General features: G+C 41.2%; 1 protein-coding gene across 7 annotated transcripts in view; it reads right to left on the reverse strand.

Moving 5' to 3' along the window:
• PCNT (pericentrin) overlaps positions 1 to 13,644 on the reverse strand; it is a 134,825-nt gene that overhangs the window by 61,249 nt on the left and 59,932 nt on the right. For 6 of the 7 annotated variants that reach the window (XM_042957273.1, XM_042957271.1, XM_042957274.1 and 3 more), the window contains 3 exons: positions 8,646 to 8,783; positions 3,745 to 3,891; positions 1,350 to 1,501 (listed from right to left, as the gene is read on the reverse strand). In XM_042957273.1, coding sequence (XP_042813207.1) covers positions 1,350 to 1,501; positions 3,745 to 3,891; positions 8,646 to 8,783 — 437 coding nt within the window. The remainder of the gene's footprint in view (positions 1 to 1,349; positions 1,502 to 3,744; positions 3,892 to 8,645; positions 8,784 to 13,644) is intronic. The other variant, XM_042957272.1, reaches the window with a different exon arrangement.

The raw sequence follows: 13,644 nt of genomic DNA on the forward strand, positions 1-13,644 counted from the left end.
AGAATCAAGCCCTTAAACTTCTGTCAGAATGCTAGAAAATTCACTGGAAATCACTGAGCAATTACAATAGCTTTTTCTAAGCCTACTGATTGGAACAAAATTGAGGCTTGCACACAAAAGCCTGACGAACCTGTTCATCACTACTACAATGGACTCCAAATTGTCATTTGAGACTATTCTGCTGGTTTTTCTTTATGTTGAATCCACCTGGGTAGTATTTAACTCTATATGTTTTTTTCTAGCAGGGTGAACTGGCATCTATCTCTTTTAGTTAAAAAGACCAGGATGGAATGGGAAACTGCCCAGATTTAGTTACTATGGCAAACCAGCTACTCATATCCTACATGAATCACCTAAAAGACTGCTGAAATCCTCAACTTTCAAATCTTGCAAGTGATGGCCCCTAAACGAAACCAAAAACCATCTACTTTCTGCTATTGCAAAGAGCCAGGACATTGGGGGAAAAAGAAGAAAACTATGACGAATTTCAGCACTCTAGTCACCTCCAGCCCCGTAGCCAGCCTTTCCTGACATAGGACAGGACAACCAAGAAAGGTCCTTCCCGGCACTGAGGGACAAAACCACTAAACGTGAAAAACCTGACTCTTGATCAGCAATGCATTCAAGGAAAGATCTTGATCAAAAGGGGTTAAGTGTGAAAATTAATAGAAAAACTCGTTTAGAGTGGAGTCAGGGGGCCAGCAGGGGGAACTCTGGTGCCCTATCAACTGCAGACCTATCAGGAAGAGGGACATCTTGCCAGGATACTACTTCACTATCCCAGCTGGAGGAAGGAAGGTTTCTTCCTGTCCAGGCAACAGCCCAGCCAATGAGAAAGTCCCAGTTCTGCCAATGAGAGATTGCCACAGCTCAGCCAATGGGAGACCGTCACAGCTCAGTCAATGGGAGAGACAGTCACAGCCCCGCCAATGAGAAGCCACTAAACTTCCCGGCTCCCAGTTTACTCCAATGGACTTTCTGTTGAGGAAAGCCCCAATCCCCTTTCCTCTATAAGAGCCTCCTCTGCTCCATTCTCCAGACTTGCCTGTGGTGTTGCCCTAGCTAGGTCGCACTGGCTTACTGGCTCCAATTCTCTGTTATTCCGGAATAAACCTATTTTTGCTGGTAAGATATTTGGCAATTAAATTCTAAGGTTAATGCCTCATTATAACATCAAATTTTATAATCTGGCAAAAATGTGAAGATTTGGCAAAGTGAGATGGTGGGTATACAGGTGTCTGTTATGTTACTCAGTACTTTTCTGGAGAAGAATAATGTGGCACAGGGTCCCATCCCACTAGTGGAGAAGGCACTGGGGAAGCAGCAACAGAGAGGAGCAAGTGACTGACCTTTCACGGTCAGACAGGTCAATGTCAGACTTCAGCATCGAGATGAGATTCGTGCCTTCCTGGTTTTCCCTTTCATGCCTTTGCTGTAGCTTCTCCAGTTCCGAATGGCACTCTTCTACCTCATGTCTTAAGGATAAAATTTGGTCTTCCAGCTGTTCAGGAAAAATTGTTAAAGCTTTATTTACAACAATTTAGGGGCACTTGGCTTGCTCAGTTGGTAGAGCATGCAACTCTTGATGTCAGGGTCATGAGTTCGAGCCCTACACTGGGTGCGGAGCCTACTTAAATTTTTTTTTTAAGTAATTAAAAAAATAATAAAACAATTTAGTTAAGAATAAATTTCTGTAAGAAACATTCATCATCCCTGTTAACAAAAATATGGCAAAATATGATGGCGATTAAAGTTGAAAATTACTAATATGACTGCCCCTCCCCCCCAATATTCATTGCCTACAAAAACAGAATACATGAACATCCTAGGCTGCCCCAGACACAAGAGGGAAGGGGCAAATTCACCAGAGGTTATTCTCACAAGGAGGCCAGGAGGCTTAGAGAGTCAAGCAGTCTGGTCATAGAGGGGTCACATTATATACACCATCCCAAGTTTTCATTTAAAATGCACGAGGGGCGCCTGGGTGGCTCAGTCAGTTAAGCGTCTGACTTTGGCTCAGGTCATGATCTCACAGTTGGTGAAATTGAGCCCCGCATAGGGCTCTGTGCTGACAGAGCCTGCTTTGGACTCTGTATCTCCCTCTCTCTGCCCCTCCCCTGCTCGTGCTCTGTCTCTCTCTCTCTCTCTCCCTCTCTCTCTAAAATAAACATTAAAAAAATAGTATAAATACACATTTATGCTTTGAAAAAAAATTTTTTTAATGTTTATTTATTTTTGAGACAGAGACAGAGCATGAGCTGTGGAGGGGCAGAGTGAGAGGGAGACACAGAATCCGAAACAGGCTCCAGGCTCCGAGCTGTCAGCACAGAGCCTGACGTGGGGCTAGAACCCACAAACTATGAGATCACGACCTGAGCCGAAGTCAGATGCTTAACCGACTGAGCCACCCAGGTGCCCTGTATACACATTTATTCTTATATAAAAAAAAAAATAACGAACTCAACAACAACAAAATAAATCCAATTCAAAATGTCAAAGACCTTGAATGGACATTTCTTCAAAGACATACAAATGGCCAATAAGCTCGTAAAAAGGTGCTCAACATCACTAATAATCAGGGAAATGCAAACCAAAACCTCAGTGAAATACCACCTCATATTCATTATGATGGCAATTATAAGAAGAAAAAAGAGATGGGAAATAAGTACTGGCGAGGATGTGGAGAAATTAGAATCCTGTACGCTGCTGACAGAAACGTAAGGTGGCACAGCTGCTGTGGAAAGCAGTCTAGCAGTTCCTCAAGAACTTAGACACAGATTTATGCATGACCCGGCAATCCTGTTACTAGACACATAAACCCCAAAACGGAAAGCAGGGACTAAAAGATACTTGTACACCAATGTTCACTGTGAAAGTATTCATAATAGCCAAAAGGCAGAAACAACCATCAAGAAGTCCATCCACAGATAAGGGCGCCTGGATGGCTCAGTCAGTTAAGCAGCCGACTTCGGCTCAGGTTGTGATCTCACAGTTAGTGGGTTCAAGCCCCAAGTCAGGCTCTGCGCTGACAGCTCAGAGCCTAGAGCCTGCTTCGACTCTGTGTCTCCCTTGCTCTCTGCCCCTCCCCGACTCACGCTCGGTCTCTCAAAAATAAACATTAAAAAAAAAAGTCCATCAACAGATAAATCTGTGACGAGATACACAAAATGTGGTATCTATATATAATGGAACATTATTAGCCATAAAAAACCATGAAACTTTGACACATGCTGCAACTTGGATGGACTCCACAGACATTATGCTAAGTGAAATAAACCAGACACAAGAGGGTAAATATTGTATGATCTCACTTATATGAGGTCCCAAAAGTGGTCAAATTCATACAGGCAGAAAGTAGAAGGGTGGGTGCCAGGGACTGGAGGGAGGAGAAATGGGGAGGTAGTGTTTATTGGGCATAGAGTTTCTTCTTGGGTTGATGAACAGTTCTAGAAATGGATAGTGGTGATAGTTGCACAACACGGTGAACATCGTTAATGCCACTGAATTGGACACTTAAAAATGATTAAAATGGGAAACTTTATGTTATGTTATGTTATATAACATATATATGTTATATAACATATATGTTAACATATATATTATATATAATTTATATACATAAATTATATATATATAACATATATATATATATATATATATATATATAGACGTTATGTTGTATTTTACCCCCCCACCCCTCCCCCCCACACACACGATAACAAAGAAAAGACACATTTTACATACCTGCAGAATTTGGTTATTCTTCTCCTGAAGCTGCAGAAACAAAGTCTCTTTCTCTTTTTGGTACAGAGACTGCACTTGCTCGCACTCCAGTCTATGTATCTTCTCTTGTTCATGTAAAGCAACTTCCTTTTCACTTTCAAATTCACCCTGTACAAAAAGTACATTATTAACAACAAAAATACCATTAAACTCTAAAATTATGCCAGTTCCACTTCTATGTTTGCTAAAATATAGTTCATTCAACAAATGTTTATTGAGTCCATATTATGCCAAGAGCAGTGATCAGAAGGAACAAAGCCACCACTCACAGCGAACATGCACTCAAATGTGCTTCTCATACAGAACATGAAAAAGACAGCTTGCTACCTTTCCCAAATGGCCACATTAAGAAATTACCCATCACCAGGGTATCATGACCATCAAACTCCAAGATATTTAGAAACCTAAGTTCCTTTGGTTTTCAAAGATAAACCCTATTTCTTCCTAAAAATAAAAATGGTTTTTAATAAAGTTCACCTAATGAATTAAAGTATATTAATTAAAGGGGCGCCTGGGTGACTCGGTCGGTTAAGCGTCCGACTTCAGCTCAGGTCATGATCTCGCAGTGTGTGAGTTCCGGCCCAGCATTGGGCTCTGTGCTGACAGCTTAGAGCCTGGAGCCTGCTTTGAATTCTGTGTCTCCCTCTCTCTCCGCTCCTCCTCCATCCTCTGTCTCTCTCTCCTTCAAAAATAAATAAAAACATTAAAAAAAAATTAAAGTATATTAATTAAATAAGCTTTAAAAAAAAAAAAAAACTACAGAGGTAGCACTTCCAGAATAATAGAATAAGGACCTCCAAAAAATGTGTTCCTCCATAAAAGCACAGGGAACACGGGCAAAACCTGTCAAAATCGACTTTTCAGAGTTCTGGAAATTAAGAAGGACTTGTAACAATCCAAAGAGTGTTCACTGAAAACAAAGTCTGAGATTCCATCAAAACAACAAGCGCTGAGAGGTATTTAAACCTGCCCTAACCCCAACATTCCTATCTCAGGCATAGCCCTGAAAACAGCCCAACAGTCCTAAGAGTTGGGGGGAACAAACATGTGTTTGGATCTCCAAAAGCACCACCTCGCCAACTGTCACTAATTAACCTGTCTTGCAGCTTACTAAAAAGCTCCATTCTTGGAGCACCAGGGTGGCTCAGTCAGTTGAGTGTTTGACTTCATTCAGCTCAGGTCGTGATCTCATGGTTTGTGAGTTTGAGCCTGGCATCAGGGTCGCTGCTGTCAGCACAGAACCTGCTTCTTCAGATCGTCTGAACTCCTCTCTCTGCCCCTTCCCAGCTTGCATGCGCATATGGGCTCTCTCTCTCTTTCTCAAAACTAAATAAACATTAAAAAAATAAATAAATAAGTAAAAATGAAAATGAAAGGCTCTATTCTCAGAGATGATCTCACAGAGCTGTCTGTCAACAATGCTATCCCCAAGCCATTTGTCAAAATCAAGTAGCAGCAACTGTTTAACATCACAATAACCTGAAACCTATAAACTGGTAACAGTCTGAGCCAGTAAGAGGTAGACAAAACAACTTGAAAGGAAACACTTTTAAGAGGAAATGAGATGTCTGAAGAGAATGAGATGTCAAGAGGGAGCTTTGAAAAAGTCCAACATATTCCTAGGAATTTAGAAGGCAGGAACAAGTACAGGGCTGTGTACCTGTCCAGAGAAACCCGAGAAAGCTCTAAGAGCTCACTCTTTGTTGACCTTGCACAAACACAAAACGAAAGCTAAGGCAGAGTAAACTGCCCGCCACAGCACTCAAAGCATGCCCCAACGAGAGCCCTTCAAATTCACTAGAGGGGCTCAACAGTAGATTTGAATGGGCAGAAGAATCAGCAAATATGAAGACAGTTCAAATTATTTAGTCTGGGAACCAAAAAGAAAAAAAAAAGAAGAAGAAGAAGAAGAAGAAAAATAAGTAGAGGGGCACCTGGGTGGCTCAGTTGGTTGAGTATCTGACTTCGGTTCAGGTCATGATCTCACAGTTTGTGAGTTTGAGCCCCGCATCGGGCTCTGTGCTGACAGCTCAGAGCCTGGAACCTGCTTCAGATTCTGTGTCTCCCTCTCTCCCTGCCCATTCCCCACTTGCTCTCTCTCTCTCTCAAAAATAAATATTAAAAAAAAAATTTTTTTTTTTAAGAAAAATAAGTAGAGGTTCACAGACATGCTGGGACACCCTCAAAGACCAACATATATGTAATGGGAATTGCAGAGGAAAGGAGAAAGGGAACAGAGTAGAAAGACTACTTGAAGATATAAGGCCCAAAACTTCAAAACTCTGATGAAAAAACATTAATCTACAAACACAAAAAGCACAATTACCCCAGGTAGGATAAACTCAAAGAGATCCACACCAAGGCCCATCCCAATTAAACTGTGAAAGACTAAGAAAAAGATCCTTGAAAGCAGCAGGAGAGAAACCATCCTCCAGAGGCCAAAAGGCAATAAGATAATATAGTCAAAGTGACAAAAGAAAGACTTAACCAAGAATTCCATACCCAGGAAATGATCTTTCCAAAAGGAGGGAGAAATTAAAACATTCACGGATAAATACAAACTAAGAGAAGTCATCCTAACAGGCCTGCCCTGAGGAAATACAAAAGGGTGTCCTTCAGGCTAGAGTGAAGGGACACCAGACGTTCATTCGAATCCACACGAAGAAATAAAGAACACTGGTAAAGGTTCACAAGTAAACTGAAAGACAAAATAAACATAGATTTTATAATTCTTTTTTTCTCCCATCTGATTTATAAGAAACTGAATAAATCAGTGAGCATAAATTGTATGCAAGTGTACTTTGCATGACAATATTAGCACATAGGACAGAGAAGGGGATGAAGCTACACAGGAGAAGAGATTCGTAAACTATCAAAATCAAGATGGTATTAATCTGAACTATGTTGTTATAAGGTGTTTATTACTGTAATCCCCAGGGCAGGCACCTAAGAAAATAACCCAAAATATATAGAAAATAAACATCAAGGAAATTAAAATGAAAAGAAGGCAGTAACAGAAAATCAGAAAAACAAGAGAGATACAAGATAAACAAGGAGCAAACAGCAAGTAATAATACCTGCTACATCTCTAAACCTAGAGAACACTGTGCTAGGTGAAAGCAACCAAACACAAAAGGGCACAGACTGTATGATTCCATTTCTATAAAATGTCCAGAAACAGGAAGTTCAGTGGTTACCAGGGGCTGGAGGAGCGGAGAGGCAGCTAAGGCTGGGGGGAGCGGGGGGGGGGGGGGGTTCTTTTTGAGGTGATGCAAATGTTCAGGAAGTAGATAGCAACAATAGTTGCACAACTTGGTGAATACACTAAAAATCACTAAAACATATATACTTAAAAGAGTAATTTTTATGGTATATAAAATAAAGGTGTTGTTAAAAGAAACAACAAAGTAAAGCTACGTTAAAAATCATCTTGGGGTGCCTAGGTGGCTCAGTCAGCTCTGTGCTGACAAGCTCAGAGCCTGGAGCCTGCTTCAGATTCTGTGTCTCCCCCTTTCTCTGCCCCTCCCCCGCGTGTGCTCGGTCACCCTCTCTCTTTTAAAAATAAACATTAAAAACAAATCATATTGGGGCTCCTGGGTGGCTCAGTTGGTTGAGCGTTTGAGTTTTGAATTTGGCTCAGGTCATAATCTTACACTCGTGGGACTGAGCCCTGCATCAGAGCCCTGCTTCAGGTTCTCTCTCCCTCTGTTTCTCTCCCCCACTCATGCTCCCTCTCTCTCTCTCTCTCCCTCTAAAATAAAAAAAATATACATACATATAAAAAATAAAAAATAAGTCATCGTAAGAGAAGGTGTTGAGTGTTGAGGCATCCTGCACATTCTTCCATGAGAACAGTCTCCTTAAAGCAAGAAAAGCCTTGATGTGGCTGCTGCTGAGTCACCGAGGCAAGGCAGTAAGACTCAAACGTTCTCAAATTTAAAATATTTGATGGCAATTCTTAGCGGGAAAGGTATGCTAGCCACCCAAATTAAATAGAAAAAGGATGGAAGAACGGGAACCCTCTTGCACTGCTGGTGGGAATGCAAACTGGTGCGGCCACTCTGGAAAACAGTGTGGAGGTTCCTCAAAAAATTAAAAATACAACTACCCTATGACCCAGCAATAGCACTAGCAGGAATATATCCAAAGGATACAGGAGTGCTGATTTGAAGGGGCACATGCACCCCAATGTTTATAGCAGCACTATCAACAATATCCAAACTATGGAAAGAGCCCAAATGTCCATCAACTGATGAATGGATAAAGAAGATTATATATACAATGGAATACTACTTGGCAATGAAGAAGAATGAAATCCTGCCATTTGTAACAATGTGGATGGAACTGGACGGTATTATGCTAAATGAAATAAGTCAGGCAAAGAAAGACAAATACCATGTTTTCACTCATATGTGGGAGCTGAGAAACTTAACAGAAGAACATGGGGGAAGGGAAGGGGAAAAATAGCTTCAAACAGAGAGGGAGGCAAACCATAAGAGACTCTTGAGTACAGAGAACAAACTGAGGGTTGATGGGGGGACAGGGAGAGGGGAAAATGGGTGATGGACACTGAGGAGGGCACTGGCTCGATGAGCACTGGGTCGTATGTAAGCGGTGAATGACAAGAATCTACCCCCAATACCAAGAGCACACTATATACACCGTATGTTAGCCAACATATTTAAAAAATAATAATAAATAGAAAAATGAGTGAAAAAAATTGCCTACAAAAATCTGTTTCTAAGACAATGAAAACATTTTATGTTTTAACTTCGCATATCACCATTAATTTAGAATAACATTTTATTTACTCTGTAGATGGGGAAGAACAGCAATAACACAAATCATCCTCAGCCCCATACCTTCGGCTGTGGGATCTGCTGCTCCAGTACCACTTGGGACTGGCTCTTTGACAACTGCCGCTTCTCCTCCTCTTCGTGCAGCTCGGCCCGAAGAGCTGGGCCCTGGGCCTCAACCTCCGCAGGAATCAGGGTGCTCTGCTTGAACGAGGAGGAAAAGAGCACTGAGCTCTTCGTGCACAGATACTTGTCAATACTGGAGATCACTACCATTCCGCGTATGTTCAATGTGATGACACATGGGAGTCACGCTACAGCTTATAGAAAACTTCAAACCACGCTGTAGGACTGGATTCTCACCTTAATTACGATAGTGACGAAAACGGGGCATGCGTGGTACAACACTAAAATTATACTTTCAAGTTATAGAGACCATTTCTGAATTAACATATCATTTTTATAAACTTTCTCTCCTGAAATAAATTTAACTCCAAAACCTTTAAAAAGGAAGGATTAAAGGTAATTTCCAAGTTATCACACTTTGCAAAGTTTCCAAAGTACTTTAATTACGTGTCTACCACACTTCTCCTTCTAGGGAAGGTCGGGGTTGACCCAGACCACTCCCAGCAGAAAGGAAGCTAGCTGCAGCCCTGAGAGTAACTGGGTTTCACCAGGAATGCTAATTCCCCGAGTGTCAACCACAAAGTGTTGGTGAATACAGGGAAAAACCCTGAATGCCAACAGGCACCACAGACCAGCAGGGCCAAGGCCAAGGGACAGAAGCCATACTCCCTTTTCCCCAAAAAACAGACCTAAGGAAATACTTGTACCCATTGTGAAGGACACTGGTTAAAACAAAACATCAACACTCAAGAAAAAGAAAATCCCCCAAACACGTGATAAAACCCTGATTAACAATCAAGCTGGAAAGGGAATGACAGATCAGTTCTTTGGGCCCTAGGGCCCTGGCACAGCATTAGGGTGCTTCCCTCTCAGCACCTGCAGCGTGCACTGCGGGCGGGAGGAAACAGCTCTTAACTTTCCACCTGCAAGGGGCAGTAGGGCCACTTCATGCCTGTCCTGCCCAGTGCACACCCAGGCCTGGAGTGGGAACTTGCAAAATGCACCCTAACAGAGGCGAAGGCAAAACATGAGAGCATCATGCAGCAGGAGGGCCACCAGGAAAGAGACACTCAGGAGTCAGGTAAGGCAGTTTCGAGGGTGTGCTCTCAGGAAAGGCTGCAGGACAGCAGGCTGCCATTGGGCCTCAAAAGGCCCAGTACCTCTGGGATGGCTGTGCATGTCTAGCAGTATGATCCTCAGGCCACTTCCTTGACCTGACTGGAGAGGCTCAATGTCAGGTCTCCCTTAATTCACACAACCCCTACCCCCCATCCGTAAGACCTCCTTACAGGTAATTACTTCTATTTCCAGCCTTGAGTAAAGCTCCATTTAATTTTCCATATTCTAAATAGTAAGGTCAATATAAGAAAATGATGTTTTTAAAAGTTTATTCTCAAATTTTTCTAAAAACCTAGAGAATTCTAGGGAAAATATCATATATATACATACATATATCTATATTTAATCATTAAGAGAAGAAAATAGGTATACCTGGAGAAGGAAAAAAGTAATACTGCACAAAGAATACCAATACAGTAATAAAAATAAATTCAACTGATAATGAGTTAAAGACATTCAAACTATACCTAACCTGACCTCGTACTATTTTCAAAAATTATTATATGAATATTTTTTAATGGAAAGAAAGAAAGAAAGAAAGAAAGAAAGAAAGAAAGAAAGAAAGAAATTGGCTTGAGCAATTGATACTGGCCATACTACAGTTTACTTCTGCATTCCAGAACTCTGCTTAGTGATATGAACACAAGGGAGATTTCTTTATGGGATGTACATCTCTAAGAAAAGGGAAACAAGCTTACGTTTCCAGAGAACTTTTCTCACAAGCCAACTCCAAAGTGAAGTAACCTGGAAAGTAAGTCAATTAGCTCACAAGCCCATGTGAAATAACTCTTCTGGTAAGTGAGCCTGCTTTTCAAACAGGTGCAAAGATATTTGTGGCCCAGATTAACTAACGCCTGTTCAAAGGAAGAACAGCGTGTCCCTGCTAATTTGGGCACAATGACCCTGGCATCCCAGGAAATGTCCAGCAAGGCTTTATGTGCATCTGCTTGTGGGGTGAATCCTGAGGGAAGGCCACAGGAGGAACATGCAACCAGCCACAAGTCTCCCCCACACTAAGACATGAACCTGAATCTGATCATGTGTGTAGAGATGCTGACATGCTTACAGGAATAGGGGGAAGTCTAACATCACAGGAAGCAATAAAAACAGATCCCATGCAAACGAAGCCCCGTGTGGATCCTGATTTGAACAACCACAGGAAGAGACTAGAACCTGGGCTGGATATATGGTGATATTAATGAATCATTTTTAATTTTCTAAGTTAGAATGGATTATGGTTAAGTTCTTTTGGGAGGAGAAAAACGTTACATGGCAGAAACAGATGAAGTATTTACAGATGAAAACACACGATACCTGGGATTTGCTTCAAAAGAATTGGTTGGGGGTAGGGAGCACTGCCACACTAAGACTGGCACGTACCCCACTGGGCAGCCAGATACAGGGGTTCAATGAACTATTCTACTTCTGTATATGTTGAAATTTTCTCCAATAAAAGTTAAAATAAGGCTGCAAACAGCTTCCCACCTCCCAGAAATCTAAGTGCTTTCTGTGAAACCAGCTAGACAAAAAAGGTCACTTAAAAAAATTATCTAATGTTCACCTTCTTAGCAGCAAAGTAAAGAGAGAACTTACTTGAACAATGACTTTCTTGTACCACAACTAGAAAAACACTTCCAAAATGCTGCAGGAGCTTATTCAACATAGTGCTGGCAGTCCTAGCCTCAGCAATCAGACAACACAAAGAAATAAAAGGCATCCAAATTGGCAAGGAGGAAGTCAAGATTTCAGTCTTCACAGATGACATGATATTCTATCTAGAAAACCCAAAAGGTTCTACCAAAAAAAATGCTAGAACTGATCCATGAGTTCAGGCAAGTCGCAGGATATAAAATCAATGCACAATAATTGGTTGCATTTCTATACACCAATAATGAAGCAGCAGAAAGAGAAATCAAGGAATCAATCCCATTTACGATTCTACCAAAACCCGTAAAATACCCAGGAATAAGCCTAGCCAAAGAGGTGAAAAATCTATACACTGAAAACTATAGAAAGCTCACGAAAGAAATTGAAGAAGACACCAAAAAACGGAAAAGCATTCCATGCTCATGGATTGGAAGAACAAATATTGTTAAATTGTCAGTACTACCCAAAGCAATCTACATGTTCAATGCAATGATGCAATCCCTATCAAAATAACACCAGCATTCTTCACAGAGCTAGAACAAACAATCCTAAAATTTGTATGGAAACAGAAAAGTCCTCGAATGGCCAAAGCAATCCTGAAAAAGAAAAACAAAGCTGGAGGCATCACAATTCCAGACTTCCAGATGTATTACGAAGCTGTAATCATTAAGACAATATGGTACTGGCACAGAAACAGACACTGATCAATGGAACATAAGAGAGAAAACGGAAATGGACCCACAAACATATGGCCAGGTAATCTTTGACAAAGTAGGAAAGAGTATCCAATGGAATAAAGACAGTCTCTTCAAGCAAATGATGTTGGAAAAACTGGACAGCGACATGCAGATGAATGAACCTGGACCACTTTCTTACATCATACACAAAAATAAACGCAAATTGCATGAAAGACCTAAAATGTAAGACACGAAGCCATCAAAATCCTAGAGGAGAAAAAAGGCAACAACCTCTTTGACTTTGGCCACAGCAACTTCTTACTCAACATGTTCTGTGAGGCAAGGGAAATAAAAGAAAAAATGAACTTCTGGGACCTCATCAAAATAAAAAGCATCTGCACAACTAAGGAAACTCAATCAGCAAAACTAAAAGGCACCCAACAGAATGGCAGAGGATATTTGCAAATGACATATCAGATAAAGGATTAGTATCCAAAAATCTATAAAGAACTTATCAAACTCAACACCCAAAAAACAAATGGTCCAGTGAAGAAATGGGCAAAAGACATGAATAGACACTTTCCAAAGAAGACAGACATCCAGATGGCTAACAGACACATGGAAAAATGCTCCACATCACCCATCATCAGGGAAATACAAATCAAAACCACAATGAGATACCACCTCACACCAGTCAGAATGGCTAAAATGAACAACTCAGGCAACAACAGATGTTGGCGAGGATGTGGAGAAAGGAGAACCCTTTAGCACTGCTGGTAGGAATGTAAACTGGTGCAGCCACTCTGGAAAACAGTACGGAGGTTCCTCAAAAAATTAAAGATAGAACTACCCTACGACCTAGCTACTGTATTACTAGGTATTTATCCAAAGGATATAGGAGTGGTATTTTGAAGGGGCACATGCACCCCAATGTTTATAGCAGCACCATTGACAATAGCCAAAGTATGGAAAAAGCCCAAATGTCCATCGACTGATCAATGGGTAAAGAAGAAGATGTGGTACGTACGTACGTACGTACACACACACACACACACACACACACACACACACACACACACACACACAGAGGAAGATTACTCGGCAATCAAAAAGAATGAAATCTTGCCATTTGCAACAACGTGGATGGAATGAGAGGGTATTATGCTAAGTGAAATTAGTCAGAGAAGGACAAATACCATATGACTTCACTCATATGTGGAATTTAAGATACAAAACAGATGAACATAAGGGAAGGGAAGCAAAAATAATATAAAAACAGGGAAGGAGCCAAACGTAAGAGACTCTTAAATACAAAGAACAAACTGAGGGTTGCTGGAGGGGTATTGGCTGGGGGCGGGGGTGGGCTAAATGGACAAGCGGCATTGAGGAGGACACTTGTTGGATGAGCACTGGGTGTTATATGTAGGGGATGAATCACTGGATTCTACTGAAATCATTGCACTATATGCTAACTAACTTGGACATAAATTTAAAAA

This window comes from Panthera tigris, chromosome C2 (genome assembly GCF_018350195.1).
Source record: "Panthera tigris isolate Pti1 chromosome C2, P.tigris_Pti1_mat1.1, whole genome shotgun sequence".
Taxonomy (NCBI): domain Eukaryota; kingdom Metazoa; phylum Chordata; class Mammalia; order Carnivora; family Felidae; genus Panthera; species Panthera tigris.